Raw genomic sequence first — 15896 nt, 5'->3', positions numbered from 1 at the left:
GAAGATTTACTGCCCTTTTTCTCCGATTTCGAAAAGATTGATGATTTTAAAGAAGCAATTTGCGAGGCGCTAAGAGTGAGGAATCTTGAAGTTTTAATTTATAATTGTATCTAATTTTTTTTTATTACCTAGGATTACAACCAAAAAATTCTTGAACTTAAACACGAAATGGATGAGTGTGACAAACAAGCCATGCGTGTGCTCAAAGACTTGCAAAATTGTCGTGCGCGTAGTATTCGTATAAACGCGCAAGAGACTTGCAACCTTTGCGAAACATTTCTCTTAGTAAAGCCATTCTTCGTTTTTGTCTGTGGTCACAAATTTCATAGTGATTGTATAGAAAAACAAATTTTACCTACATTAAGCAGAGATCAAAGCCACCAACTAGTCACGCTTAAACAACAACTGGAAACACTATTGACTCAAAGTATGCCAATGGATAACGACGCAGCAGTTGTGCAAATTCAACGCGCTGAAATAAAAACCGAAATCGAGAATATAATTGCTGCTGATTGTTATTTTTGTGGTGTAATGATTGAAATGATCGATCAACCATTCGTCTCCGATTGGGATCAGGTCAATGTCGATTGGGATTAAAGAGTATTTAAGGAGCGTATCGATTAACATAATGTATTAAAAATATATATATTAAGATTAAACTCATCCATGTATACTATGTGAGTAGGTTAAGCTTGCAATAAACATAGCCATTATATTTTTACACCTAATTATTCTTACTCAAAACTCCACTGCTAATTTGTAACTGTTGAAAACTGTATTGAATTGTGTATATGTATGTATATCATATAAAACGCAGATATATACATATGTAGCTAATAAAAAAAGTTAAAACCTGAATTAAATGTTACTCTACTCTTGTAAGCTCTTGGGGGAAGACCATTTTTTAATTCCTCGTTATAATCTTTAGACTCTCAGACAACTGCAGTTAATTTAAACATAATTATAAGAAATTTCTCTTTCGAATGAAAAAAGTTCTTTTAATTTTAATCTTACTTTATTTTAATCTTACTTTTAATAAAGTTTAAACAAAAACTTGCTTTTTATATATGGAAATTACTTTATGCTTAAAACTACTGTTCGCGTTAATATTTTTGTGTCTTAACTTTTGAATACATTTACATAAACAAAAACTAAGAACAATACGCATGAATATAAAGCAAGTAATGTTATATACAAACAGCTTGTTAGAAATATTGTGCCCAATTGCGTTAAATGTTCCCTTGCAACCCATATAATACCTAAAGGTCAGTCGATTATTTGCAGGTTTAGCTCATTTGATACAAACGAAATCGCCGTCTTCAGAACTGCTTGTTGAATGCTTGCGTTGTTCATTATCAACGGCAGCAATAGTGCCAAATCGGATATTTCGAATTCAGCAACTGCATTGTTGACATGTCGCACTAACTGCTCTTGTTGTCGATCCGTTAAATCATTTAACAATACATCAGCTAACGGTCGGAAGGTGCCTTCAACAAGAAAAAAATTAAAGATTAAAGTCCACTTTTTTAAGAAAGTTGGGTAGCTTATCAGCACGCGCTTATTGTGTTTAAATTATACATATGATTCATCTAACAATTAAACTTTATTTAAGTGCATGGTATACGAGGAAAAGTTCCAACTTACCACTAGTCATTTTATATGCCATCAAGCCACCGGCGGTACTACCAACAACTAAACCTAAAGGGCCAAGCAATAATCCCCCTGCAAAAGCACTCGCTGCACAAACTAAAACAAAAAATGTATGGCGCAAATTTTTCTAGTATAATGAAATCCCTTATTAGCATCCAAATACATACCCATAGCTCCTTTTCCAGCCTGTTTCGCGGTCACTCGTACATTGCGCTGATTGGCAATTATAGAAATTGCCTCCATTAATTCTCGTGCATCAATAGGCATTTTATTATATATAACTTTACTAAAAAACAATTTTGTAAGAATTACGTGTATTTACCAAAAAAATAGTTTATAATTAGATATCAACAGTAGCGCTGGAAAAATATCGATGACACTATCGATAGTATCGATAGTTTGCTTTTTATTGCCACTATCGATAGTGTCGTTCGTTTGTTGTTTCGTCTGTAATTACTAAACCACTTTAGTGTATTATCGCCAAAGTGAACTGAACCGTTTTCTCTCTGTATTGTACCGAACTGCTGAAGTAATAAACGAAAAGAATTAGTAACGTACAATATCGTTTATTATAATCATATAAGATTAAACAGATACCTTTAGAACTTTGTTACCGATTCAAACACGCCCATTTTCGGCAATTTATCTTTTGGTGTTGCCCTTCACGTTCACACAGAGAAAATCTTTTGTACACAATTGTTGTTGTCAGCTGTGAACGGCCAATTAGAATTACTCAGACGAACGAGAGCACAAAGCGTGTTGCCCGAGCACGAACAACTCGGTGTCCTTCCCCTTTCCTTGTCTCCCCCTCTCCAACAAGTAACGAGTTGCCGCGACAAAAGTTTCCCCCTCTCCTAGACTATTGAGCAAACCATTAATTATTGAATCATGTGTGTTGTGTACGGTGAAACTTCGTCATACTTGAATAGTTTTCATGGAAGAAGATAAACAATTTATGTTAAAATTCTTAAAATTTTGAATTTCTAATAAATAACTGCTTGGTGTATGGCGAATTGTGTTGTATCGAGTACTTTCACAATGATTGTTATCGATCAAAAATATCGATGAATCTTTTAAATATCTATTTGGCGCTGCTTATCGCTGCATTAAAGGCGAATTCAATGGTGATGCATTTTTGGCCATTGAAATGAGAACGTCGAAATGATGTGTTTGTTGTAATTCATACTGTCCTTCTGCGTATAATATGTTTTAATGCCGTTTTAATCCTCAGTAAATATACAAGATGGAAATAACACAATTAGGTGAGTTCATAGGCAGGTCTAATTTTCTATTCATGCGCTATAAAAGATCTTTCTTTTGATTATTGTGCTAATGATTTTATTAAAAAATGAATTGAAATGAAATGAAATTGGGAAGAGGATTTTTAACGTCAATTTTTCCGATATCGATATTGTTCAGCCCGATATATCGCCATCTCGATTTTACACGGAATGAATTAAATGGGCTCTGTCACACAGTCAGTAATTATCACGATATTTAGATCGCGATCCATATTGATGGATTGATGGATCGCGCACGAATGCTACATGTTCAATATTTATCGCGTCAGTATTTGCATAATTTTTGTGCTGAATGCTTATTATGACGCAAGAAAATATTTTTATTTTGTACGTATAATTTACCGACAATGCATTCCACAATTATTTTAAAATTTACAATGTTAATTAAACTTTGTGTTGAAAGATTTTAAGCCTTGAGAGCGAAGGCAGAGCCGATGTTCGCATTATGAGAGTAAAAGATGTACTGACGAAATGTATGGATCGCGTTTTGTAAGTGCTACACGTTCAATATTTATTGACGGTATTGCAACCCACGATCCAGATTTCAAAATTTTTAGAAATTTTGCGATCAATAAATATCGCGATACTTGGATCACGTCAATAAATACTGACCGTGTGACAGTGCCCTCGATCCATACATTTCGTAAGTACATCTCGTACTCTCATAATGCGAACATCGAAAACGTATTCGCTATGCCTTCGCTATCGGTGCTTAAAAGCTTTCAAAACAAATTAAAAAAATTTTAATTAACATTGACAATTTTAAAATAATTGTAGAATGCATTATCTGTAAATTATTCATACAAAATAAAAATATTTTCTTGCGTCATAATAGGCGTGATAATTACTGATCGTGTGAAAGAGCCCTTAGAAATGTTGCGATATGGATCACGATCCATCAATACTACTTGCTACACCGTCAATAAATATCGCGATACTTGGATTGCGTCAATAAATACTGACCGTGTAATACTATGTCTCCATTGAGAGATTTATCCATTAAGATTTAATAAATCCAGTTGCTAAATCACAACCGTCTCCATTACCACAACGAGATATGTTTGACGTTCACATTTTTAAATATTTGACGTTTGCTTATGTATGATTTTATAAATACAGTTGCGGACATTGATATACAGACAGATAAAAGGAAGGTACCAAGCGGAATTTCATTATATGAATTCTGAATATTATTGGCTTCTTATTCGTGGTAAATATGTATGTATATTATATGGTTTGGAAAGTGTAAAGAATGGTACCATATTCCGAATCATTTTCCCGAATTTAAGAAAAATTATCAAAACGGTAAAAACATTTGCGGAAAGAAAAATTTTTGTAGAACTCTCTTATTCATAGGAGGGAACCGAAAATCCAATCGTGGGCCTTTGGCATATCATGAATACGAACTGAGTTCTAGAGGATGTTCGATGCAATGTTATCGAAGCAGAACCATTACCGAAATTTATAAATTTTTTGTCGCAGCGCGTAAATGACTTATAGAAAGCGGAGAAGACTCTGCGTGATATTACTATAAAACATTTCTCTAAATCTTTATTTTTTAAAATAATATTTTCTTAATTTATTACAACCAAAGTTATGTAAATATGTATTACTAATTTTCCTCCCAAACTAACAAAAATATAAAAATCCCTAAAAATACGAAAATTCGTGTTTTTATTATAGGCTAGATTTCAATTGGGGTGTCCACAGTTCGTTCCAAATAGTGTCTCAAAATGTAGACGTCTACATTTTAGGACGTTTTCTAACCGTAAAATCTGTGGTGTTGTTGTTTCCCATACAAAATTGGAAAACGACGCCGTCTACATTTTGTCACACTCAAAGGTATGTTTTTTACGCGTCTACATTTTGCAACCTCGCGGCAGGGTTGCATTATGGCAGTACTAATCACATTTTTTTTTATTTATTGGGCACGTTTTGTGTATTTGCATTTAATTTGAGCGCAATTTCTGATGAAAAGAAACAAATCAAGGAAAAGAAATAACAAATATTAGGAATTGGTAATTAAGTTAAATAATTACAATTTTTCAGAAACAAAATCGAAAGGCGACATATAAAAAATGCACGAAAAGAAGAAATGTCTGGCAACACCAGCAAAGTTTTGAGACGATTTTGCGACGACTGCTAGAAAGGGGTGCTCACAGTTTGATGCTAAATATGTCTCAAAATGTAGACGTCTACATTTTCAGACACAATTTGGAACGAACTGTGAACACCCCAAATGTCCTCAACTGTATATTGAAAACTCAAATGTCATTTGATTTATGGCATGTGAATTTGTGGTTGCCACATCCAACAAATTGTACTTATTGATCAATATTATTGAAGATTTGACGAAGATTTAACTTAAATCTACTGCCTTTCGAGATTTAATTTTATATGGTAAATCTCTAAAGATTTAACGTCAAATCTCGTCAGAGGGCTAAATCTTCATTAAATCTCACAATGGAGACATAGTATAACAGGGCCTAATCGATTCATGATATCGATACTTTCTAAAATATCGAACATTCCTTGCTCCATCGTGGGTAACCATTACTAATAGCGCAATTTGTATAGCTTTAGCACATGTAATTTTTCAAAGAATTAGAGCGAATTGTGCGTGTCTCGTGTTTCTGGTGTAAATGGCGCTAACGCTTTCATATATTGCTGTTGACGTGGCAACTCCAGTTACGGTGTTAGCGCAATTGCGTCGTGCAGTGCAGTGTTACCCATTCCTAATCGTGGGTGACGGATAGTAACAAAAACAAAACAAAATAAGTTGAAGCAACTGGTGTCGGTGGACAAGCTTCAAGCTTGTTTGAAGCCAAATAATAGATAAACAGCGCAAATATTTTTAAGAAAATAAATCCAAATTTATTTTGAAGAAGTGTGCAGAGTAAATATTTAGCAAAACCAGCTGTATACATATCTGTGTATATACATAAGCTTGCGTGCATACGAGGGGAATCTATTTTACATACAATTGAGTGCATTTGCAAATGTGCCGTATATCTACTACACATGTATATACAAAGAAATAATTATTGTAAATCGTTCATTATGGTTATTGTTTTGATGCCTGTTTTATACATATTTTGCAAATATGAAGGGAAATGTGGAATGTGAAAATGTATCTAAATCGGATGATTTCAGTGATGCCCGTCCAATACTAAGCAAGTGATAAACTCTACAATTTTAATTTTTTTGGTTCCACGTACTGATTTTGAGACTACAAGTGTAATTTAAGTGTCGAATAGTGCAAAAAGTCATACCCAGACACTGAATTTCGGAATAAAATGTCAGTGATACTAAGAGTTGGATATGTAAGTAATTTATTACATAATAATAACATAACTTGCAGGATCTCACTTAAAAATTCTCGTCCAAATCTGTTTCATTTTGATTTTCTAATTTCTAAGTTCCGTTAAGTTATGTTGTCATAATCAGGCTTTTAGCATTAAGTTCTGCATACTTAGCTAAATATTTGTATTTTTATGTTTACACTATTGTAGTAAATAAGCGATATTAATGTATGTATGTATGTTCATTGGGTATCTATTAATCTAGTTTATTTATTTATTTAGACTTATAACAAAGATTTAGCGTTCTTAAAATTAGATTAAGACTTAAAACTTAAATATTAAATATTAACTATGATATACTCTACGGAAATTTTAAATTAATTTTATCACTGCAAAACTTTTATATTAATATAAAAGCATGCCATTGGCCGGAGGCTAGCTAGCCGGTTGAAAAGACCAAGTTTCCAATCCGCGCTATACTTTTTCGGTTTCTCCGTATATTGATACCTCCTGGGTGGTCGAAAATGCCGAGTTTCCGATCCGCCGAGTCGCGCTTTCGTGACGGTTGGAAAGGCCTAGCTTCCAATCCGCCCATTTATTTTTTATTATCTTAGGTTTTTAATGTACACTAGGTGGTCGGAAAGGCCAAGTTTCACAATTTTTTATAGCACTTTTTTTCATTACAGCACTTAAAGCCTTTATATAAAATATTTTTCTTGTCCACTTCAGTTCTATACTTCGGGACTCTAAAGCTGTTTATCTCTCTAAATAAATATGTATGGATCTCATTTATATATCGGAGATTATCGCTAAGATAATCCGGCAGGTTGCCCTTAATATTGTTTACAAATTTCATAGCGTGGTAAAAAAATTGTTGCTTCACGCTTAACCAATTCAAAGTTTCAAGTATTCATCTTTTTGGTGTAGTACGGTTTGTTGAGGATGAATCTCATCGCTCGGTTCTGCATTTTTTGTCTTTTTCACATTTAGTTTGAGTTTATTTGAACTCAGCCATTGATACAAAGAATTAAAATCTTCTTGCATTTTGACAACCGCATTTGGTGGTTCCCTATCACTGATCGTTAACAAGGCATCACTCGCAGAGTTTTAATTTATAATATTTGAGAGAACTTTTAATATCGTTTATATATATTAAAGAGTAGGGGTGCCAAAACTGAGCCCTGTGGTAAGCCGATGTCTACGGCTATCTTACTAGACATCTTTGAATGAACTATTTATTGCTTGTTGCCTACGATTACATAGAAAGCTTCTAAACCAGTCAAGCTCTGTTTTTATACCAATGTAATTTGGTCGGTTCGGTTCAGTGGTTCGAACCGTTTTTGCACTTTTGGATTGGTTCGTCAAAGCGTTTTTTTTGGTCTTTGAACCGGGGTTTCGGTTCGGTTCAACGGTTCGAAAAACAAAAAAATAACGCGCAAGTTTAAGTGTCAAGTGTCAAGTGCAACAACGCGCAAGGTTAAGGGTCAAGTGTCTGTCAAATGAGAGGGTTGCCTTTACATTTGATATTGTCACATGGTAAGCAAACATGGTAGGTATTACCATGTTTAACAAAAAGAAAAAGAGTGGGTACATATATCTATTGAAAATTGGTTGAAACGAACCTTTAAACCTTTACAGAAAGAGGTTCAGTTTTCGGTTCGGATCAAACATTTGTGGAAAATTTAGGTTCGGTTAATGGTTCAGTTAATAAATAGAAAAAAAACGGTTTTCCGGTTCAAAACCGGTTCAGTTCAAAACCGGTTCACGTCCCTGTATCCAACATTCGGACCCTATCAATTATTTCAAATGCTCTTTTAAGATCAATAAAGATCTTCTTTCCATTGAGATAGCACCAGATTCAACGCAGTCTCACAAAAATGTTTGGCTCTGAATCCAGATTGTTTTATGAGTATTTGATTGGATTCCAAATAGTACTGTAGCTGGTTTTCCACAACGGTTTCTAGCATGTTTTCCAAACTAGGGAGAGTATTGATGGACCTAAGTTCCTCCGCTGTAACCCTTTTTTAACTTAATGGGCACTATTGACAGCGTCTTCAAATGGGTTTTTAATGTCTAGTGTTTTTCTAAGTTAGACTTTCTTTTCGTAGGGTTTATAAATAAAAGAGACTGATGCTTTGTCTTTTTAGCGTTTTGGAATGCATCCTTATTCTAAAGGGTTCATATCAGAAAAATTAGTGGTTTAGGATCAAATGTTTAACCGGTAAGTAGTGATAATCAGACATTGAACAACCGACGCTTAAACTTAAATACACGTGTCGTTTTCATCCGGAGTGTTATTTACCATAAGACCTAAAGAAAGGGCAATGATGTATGTACGTATGTATGTATGCTGATTTTGTTTGTCTTTCTTTGTACTTGAAGCGCTCCTTGAATATGTGCACAACACTTACAATCAAGACTATTTTTAGCACTAGGTAGAAGTGCAAACAGATTAAATGCAAATTACGTATCAAATATGTACAAAAAAAACGTACACAGAGCTACATACTATGTATGTATGTACATACCCAGCCAGCAAAATCATCGCAAACGAGCTCGTGACTGGATATTTTCTCAAAGAAAAACCGGCTAAAAAGTCGTTGATGATAGTCGTTTACGATTCGTTTTCGAGTACTTTTTCGCTTGAAATTGTCGAGCGCCTGCGAACAGTCGTAAACGGATCGAAAAAGCATTCGCATGCGAATATTATATATTATAAAATATTTTGGTTCAAGAAAATTATCCAACAGAATGAAAATTGTTTCCTGTGCTGACAAATTACTACAAGCCTCGTTCATTTACTTTTTGTTGTTTTATCGTTTACCAGCCTTTCTCTAACTTTTCGCCGATGTAATGTTCGTAAATTGTACATTTTCTTGCTGGCTGGATACAGCTGTGGGCCATGGTTTACACTACAATTCAAAAAGACACAAAGAAAGGAACTTAAAAAGTTGGCAAAGTTTCAAACTTCTTCATTCGGAATATTTAGAAAATTTTCGGGGGTACTGTATTGTAGCCCCTTCAATTTTAGTCCAGTAAAGTGCAAGTTTGCAGTCGCTAAAAATTACTGGTGATTTTCGATAATTTTTTTAGCTGACGGTGTTGTGCATTTACCTCCATATAAATTCCAATAAATAATAAACACAGATTTGGTACTTAGGTTGAAGAAATAAATAGCTAAACCACAGCCCACTCTATAGCACGAAAATGCGTTTTTAACATTTTACAAAAAATACAAATTTTGTAAGAAGAATTAAAAAACGGTATTTCCAGTGATGCAAACAATTTTAATATAGTTTATCCAGATGCCCCCCATAACTATTGGAGAGTCATTCGGCTTCGATGGTAAACGTGCCCTTGGCGAAGGGATATCTCATTTAAAGTAATAAAGTAAAAATATAAAATCTTTTCACTTTGAGACAAATTTATATCTAGAAATAGAAACATTCTTTGTGTACAAGTTGTTTACAAGTTTTTTCGGGCATTTCGACTGAAGATATTCAAGGAAGGAATGACCTTCTGTTAGAGTATCTAGGATTTATAAGATCTAATCCACAACAAGATGTTTACTTATAAAAAAGAAATTATAGAAATCCGTTACCGTGGTCCAAAGTTATGCGGTAACATACATAAAAAAAAAAATATTCCGACGAATTGATAACCACCTCCTTTTTTTTGAAGTCGGTTAATAAATGTAATTACCATAAATTTTGGAGTTTTTGATCAAAATTGAAAAAAATGTTTATGAGTTGAATATTTTTTCTTCTCTGATTGCGAAGAAATTTTTAGAAACGTATTTTTATCAAGAAGAAAAAATGTATTTTTAACAAATTTTGGGCCATTTCCATACACGTCAAAATTGTTGGCCGTTTTCAGTCATTTTTTGATGTTTTTTTATGAAAGCTGTTCTAAATATTAGTTGCGTTTTTTTTACTCATTTCCAGTAAAAGTTTTTACGAATTTTCATGTTTTGGCGTTTTCGCACGCAAAAACTTGCAAAGTAGGGGAAATTGAGAGAGCGAAAAATGACAGTTAAAGTTGCAAGTTTTTACTGAATTTTTACTTGTAAGAATTTGCCAGTACGAAAAACAGCTGATCGCATGTTGCTGGATGAAATTTAAACTAATAAGGAAACTGTTTGTGGGTTTTTATTGTTGAGTTTCACAAAATAAACCTATTTAAATATAAAATATATTGTTTGATTAGGAATTTGCTGCGAATAAACAACCAATTTATCAGCTGTTCATGAAACTTGCAAATTATTACTGGAAAAGCGTTCGCGTACTTTTTTGCAAATTTTTTCTATGAGAGCGAATTCTTAAAAATAAAGTTACTAGAGAGTTACTGGCAAGTTACTGGATAATTTGTAAAAAAAAACACAACTATTGTCAAATTGGGATTCCCCACACCAATACAAATTTTCAGAGCTATCGAAAATCGTAAAAAATTCGAATCTGATATTACTCGATTAACCTAACCTAGAAAAGTGAATATCATCCATGAAATAATTAAAGGTTTGCACACTATTGACATTCGAGTTTTGACACTCCCTTAACTCCCTTACAAAAGGTTGCACACACACACGAACCCACATACAGTGTCTTGCTAAGGGAGCTGATTTTGTCAAGAGGGAGCGAGAAAACTGTTTTCTGATTGCCACGCCCATTTCTAGAGGTTTGTCGCCTTAAAGAAAAATCATGTCATACAAATATTATACCTGGATATGTGTTCTATCGGAATCTGCAATAAAATTTAAATTTTTGCCAAAACCCGATGTTTCAACACCTTGCTAAATATATCTCATCATAAGTTTTCGAAAACAAATTACAAAAAAAATGTTGCCTCTCACAAAAAAAAAACCATCTTGTCATAAAAAATAAATGATTTTAAAAATAGTTTTTGAAAAACCCCCAATTTTTTTAAACATGTTTTTATATAGAATTAAACAAGGAATACGATGGTATAATTTTAAATCCCTAATTAACTCTGCTCTGAAAATATTCAATGCGGGCCGCGATAATGGTAAGAGAGGAAGAAGAAGGCCTCCTTCCTCTGCGTTGGAAATACCAGGTGGAGAAGGACTTGGCTTCACTTGGCATTTGAAATTGGCGTCAGTTAGCACAGAAGAGAAATGACTGGCGTGCTGTTTTGGACTCGGCCAAAATTGCTTAGGCGGTTACAGCGCCAATAAAGAAGAAGAAGAAGAAGAATTAACTGGTCTTCACAATGCAAAGTCTTCGAAAAGATTATATGTTAACTAGTTAGCTTTGGGACAATCGTGACCACCTTATATATAGAAATGTTAAGCCCGTTTCTTTAGCTTTGAAACGACGTTAAGATGAAGTCTGTACGATGCGCAGAACCCGAAATATAGCGACTTGAAGTTGTACATGACCAGTCAGAATCACGAAAAAATGCAAAATTTGACAGATCATATCTCCGAAGATAAAAGAGAAAAAAAATCCTCAAACACGTGTTAGCTTTTTTCGTGTATAGAACCCATAAAAAATTTGAAGTGAATCGGAGACATGACATAATATTTTTTAAGAAATCCGTCCGACTTAAAAAAGAATGGCTCACATACATATCGACGTTTAAGGTACAAAACCGCGTAACTGACATTGGCTGCCAAAAATTGGATTCGCTCGCACAAGCTCTTGGCTCAATCCTTATCCATTCGTCCTGAAATATACTAGCCAGAAATGCGATTGCTTTATAAAAAAGAGAACCATTTTGAAATATGAGTGTTTTTACCCTCTAGAAAATAATTTTTACAACTTTACATACGCGGTTTTGCATTTTGCTGATACGCGGTTTTGCACTTCAAACGACGATATGAATGTATGTGTGTACATATCTTTACATTGTACATACATACATAAAAGATGAATTCTCGTAAGTACACTTAGTTTGATGTGGTCATATTGCTAGACACTCTATCTTATCGCAAGGTGTTTTAAAATATACGCGTAAACAAAAATGTTTATATTTAGCCGAAAAATTAAATGGCCTTAATACATATGTATGTACATACGTAGGTGGTAAAAAATGTTCTTAATCCGACTTTAGTAATACTTATAAATGCATACAAACATACTTAAATATGTATGTCTTCGATCTACATAAAAAATATTTTTACAATTTTGACTAATCGGCAGGTATTTGATAATTCGAATCCCAACCTTTCAATTGCATTGAAATCATTTTCGAGTCTTCGCTGCAAAACGAAGTTATATTTGCTGGCAGGAGTAATTAAAATTTCGAATATCGGTGTAAATCCTTTTGCGAGGGCGTAATCGAATTTTAGAGTAAAACTCCACAGCTTTTCAGGTTTTCAGCTATACAATTCAGCTATTGCTCTTAAAGCGATTTAAACTACCAACCAAAAGCTAATTTGGTTTCAGTTTGTAAATTCGCATGTAGGTACATACTCGTAAATGCACACATGTACAGTTGTCCACAAAATAATAGGAGTGCGATATTTTGACAAGTTTTGGCTATTTGTCTTTTGCTTATTTAATGTTTATTACTTTTTTAAAAAAGTCTAGCTGGCTATAAATCAAACACTATATAAATTCAGATTTTAAACTTTGTACAAAAATTATACAAATTTAGCAAATTTTCAGCAAAATTTTTAACTTTTTAATCAGAATCTTTAGCCAATTTAATTCTAGTTTAATAAGGTGCAAGTTACAAGTTGCTCAAAAATCTCGGTGATATTTGGAAATTTTTTTCCGGCAGTGTCCTCCATATAAAAGAACATTGTCGAACATACTTTGTACAGAAAAAACATGGAAACACCTTAAAAAAAAAAACTCAAAAATCAACAGGATTTTTCAGCAACTTGCAACTTGCACTACAATTAAATTGGCTTCAAAACTGCATACCACAATTTTTTTTTTCAAAGATTCAGATTAAAAAGTTTGAAATTTATATGGTGTTTGTTGTATAGCCAGCTAGACTTTTATAAAAAAGTAATAAACACTAAATAAACAAAAGACAAATAGCCAAAACTTGTCAAAATATCGCACTCCTATTATTTTGTGGAAAACTGCATGTATGCCTATTCACATGCATATGCATGGTTGTATGTACATATGTATAATGAGGAGCTAAGTATGATAATTATTAGACTAAACAAATAGACAAGGAAAATGTGTTTGCTAGGTGATAAAAAAGCGTGGTGTATCTGTCACCTGTGCTTTTAAAAATAAGTAAATATTTTTAGACGTCAGTTTATTTGTATATGGAACGCGAAATCTTCGGCAAAAAAAATCTAAAAAATCAATAGTAAGTTTTAACCACTTGAAACTAGCACATTATCAGACTAAAATTAAATGGGCTATACAACTCTGTACTCAAAAAAATTCCAACACTTCTGAGAAAATAGAGTGAAATTTGGGTGAAAGTTTGTTGCACGTTTTTGTAGTATTCTACAAAGTTTTAAGCTTGGGTTTATGAATATGGGTTTTCTCAGAGAATGAACTGTATTTTAATTGAAAATTCTTAAAAATAAATAAATAAATATAAGTGGCAAACAATATCACTTTGAAATTACGCGCTAAAGATATGACCGATACTGTATGCCAGAGATGTTGCAAATTCGTCATGCGAATGATTCGTATTCGAACCGACTCGGTACCGAGTATCGAGAGTATTATAGATTGGCGCTTACACATATGTTAGTGTTTGGCCGAGCCTCTCCTCCGACTTGTGGCGTGCGCCTTGATGTTGTCACACAAAGCGGAGGGACCTACAGTTTTACGCCGACTCCGAACGGCGATTGAATTTGTATGAGAAGCTGGATTTCATGACAGAAATACACTCGGAGGTTTGCCATTGCCTGCCGAGGGACGACCGCTGTTAGGAAAAAACCTTTTTCTATTTTTTTGCGATGTTGCTTTGACCAGGGCTTGAACCCAGGTGCTGATGAGTGAAAGCGCGCACTGCTTACCACTACACCACAGCGGCCGACAAGAGTGTATCGAGAGTATTGGATACTTAAAATTATTGACTCAGTACATCACTACCGCTGTCACCTCGACTGTGACGTCAGCAACAGCTGATTCTGTCAAATTCATTGAGAGCGGCGCCACCTTTTGTATTCTCTCCACCGTGCGATACCATATTTCTCCATGTATTTTAGTAAAGTAATTTTTATAAATCAGAAAAGAAAGCAACACAGGCTAAGGCAGAATGCGGGACAACTGCCAAATTATCTAACCTTGTATTAGTTGCGTTCCAGATGCTTCACGATGAATTCAGTTATATCTTTTATTATTCCTAACATTCGCATTCGCACATTCGCGTTCCGAAAATTCGTATTCGCATTCGCGAATGTAAAAAATATGACATTCGAAACATCTCTAGTATGAAGTATTTTTGCAAGGCGATTTCGAATAAAAAAATGTACCGAACCTTAAGGTCGCCTTTTTAAATTTTTGAGTGACAACTACAGTCATGTGAAAAATAGTAGGAACACGATATTTTGACCCGTTTTTTGCTATTTTTCTTTTGTTTGATGTCTATTATTTTTTATAAAAATACAGCGCATTATCTAAGTCTAGATTTTAAAGTTTGTAGAAAAATTAAAAAATTCCACAAATTTTACAGCAACCACAAACTTTTTATTCAGAATTTATAGCCCATTAAATTCTAGCTCAATAAAGTAGAAGCTTCAATTGGCTGAGAATTTGCGTTTATTTTTTTATAATTTTTTTGCGGTTGGTGTTATTGTTTTCTTCCATGCATGTTATTACACAAGCTGAGCTCCCACAGGCAATTTCCATTCCCGTATACGAAATTTACTAATATCACAGTTGTTTATTTTGGATTAATCACGCAAAAGATTTAATTAAATTGTATGTAGCGTAGTATTTAATCTTCTGCTGATAAGGCCAAGCAATGCATATACAGTACACGCTAAATTTATCTTTCCTTTAAACATCGTTATTTACGTTACCGACTGGATCGTATACGCAAGTGAGCGACATATTTGACGGGCAGTCAAAGCACCCGTTAACTTTAACAGGCAGTGGAGAAAACGGCCCTTAATAGTAATTTTCCACTTAAAGAAGATGGTGATGCAGAAGAAGATTTTGACGGGCGTTAGATAATGGTGAAACTGTTTTGTTGAAAAAATAATAATTTTGAGTTGTGAATGTTGTTGATTTAGGGTGCGATATGTATGTATACTGCAAAGTTCGCAAACAAGATAATGCAGCAAATGCTAAAGATAATGTTACTGTCTCAATTTCATAATAGATTTTGTGTTTACAAACCATTTAGATTTTTAGTGAGCAGATGTATAAGCGAAAGGTCTTGAACTCACCGCAAAAGTAATAAAACCAGAACGTAGGCCTTACCAAATAATGGTAAATAATTACTTATACAAATGTAAAATGAAAATTACGTTAATTAAAGCTTTTCTTCCTCCATACAACAATAACAGCACAAATAACACATAACAATTGCATGCCGCATATCGATTATCAGCCGATGTTTATCGTAGATAAATACAAAATGCTAAATAATCTTTAAATTAACAGAAGTATGTGATTTACTTAAATTATTCATACCTCACAAATAGTGCTAATGACTTCATGAATTATGCATGAATTCATAAAAGTAAACAAACTTAAAG

At 33.7% G+C, this 15896-nt stretch overlaps 2 protein-coding genes across 2 annotated transcripts in view; one reads left to right on the top strand and one right to left on the bottom strand.

The window, feature by feature from the left end:
* LOC118733826 (protein halfway) overlaps positions 1-15896 on the top strand; it is a 40166-nt gene that overhangs the window by 3459 nt on the left and 20811 nt on the right. The window lies entirely within an intron of this gene.
* LOC118733828 (protein C19orf12 homolog) lies at positions 995-3198 on the bottom strand. The gene is made up of 4 exons (XM_036463412.1): positions 2248-3198; positions 1818-2174; positions 1645-1746; positions 995-1487 (listed from the first exon to the last, which is right to left on the bottom strand). Exons 2-4 carry the CDS (start codon positions 1915-1917, stop codon positions 1267-1269), a joined length of 423 nt encoding a protein of 140 aa, XP_036319305.1. The 5' UTR covers positions 1918-2174; positions 2248-3198; the 3' UTR covers positions 995-1266.

Source organism: Rhagoletis pomonella, unplaced genomic scaffold, assembly GCF_013731165.1.
Source record: "Rhagoletis pomonella isolate Grant_MI unplaced genomic scaffold, Rhpom_1.0 Rhpom_scaffold_00002, whole genome shotgun sequence".
NCBI classification, from domain to species: domain Eukaryota; kingdom Metazoa; phylum Arthropoda; class Insecta; order Diptera; family Tephritidae; genus Rhagoletis; species Rhagoletis pomonella.
This window is presented reverse-complemented; position numbering and strand designations above follow the sequence as displayed.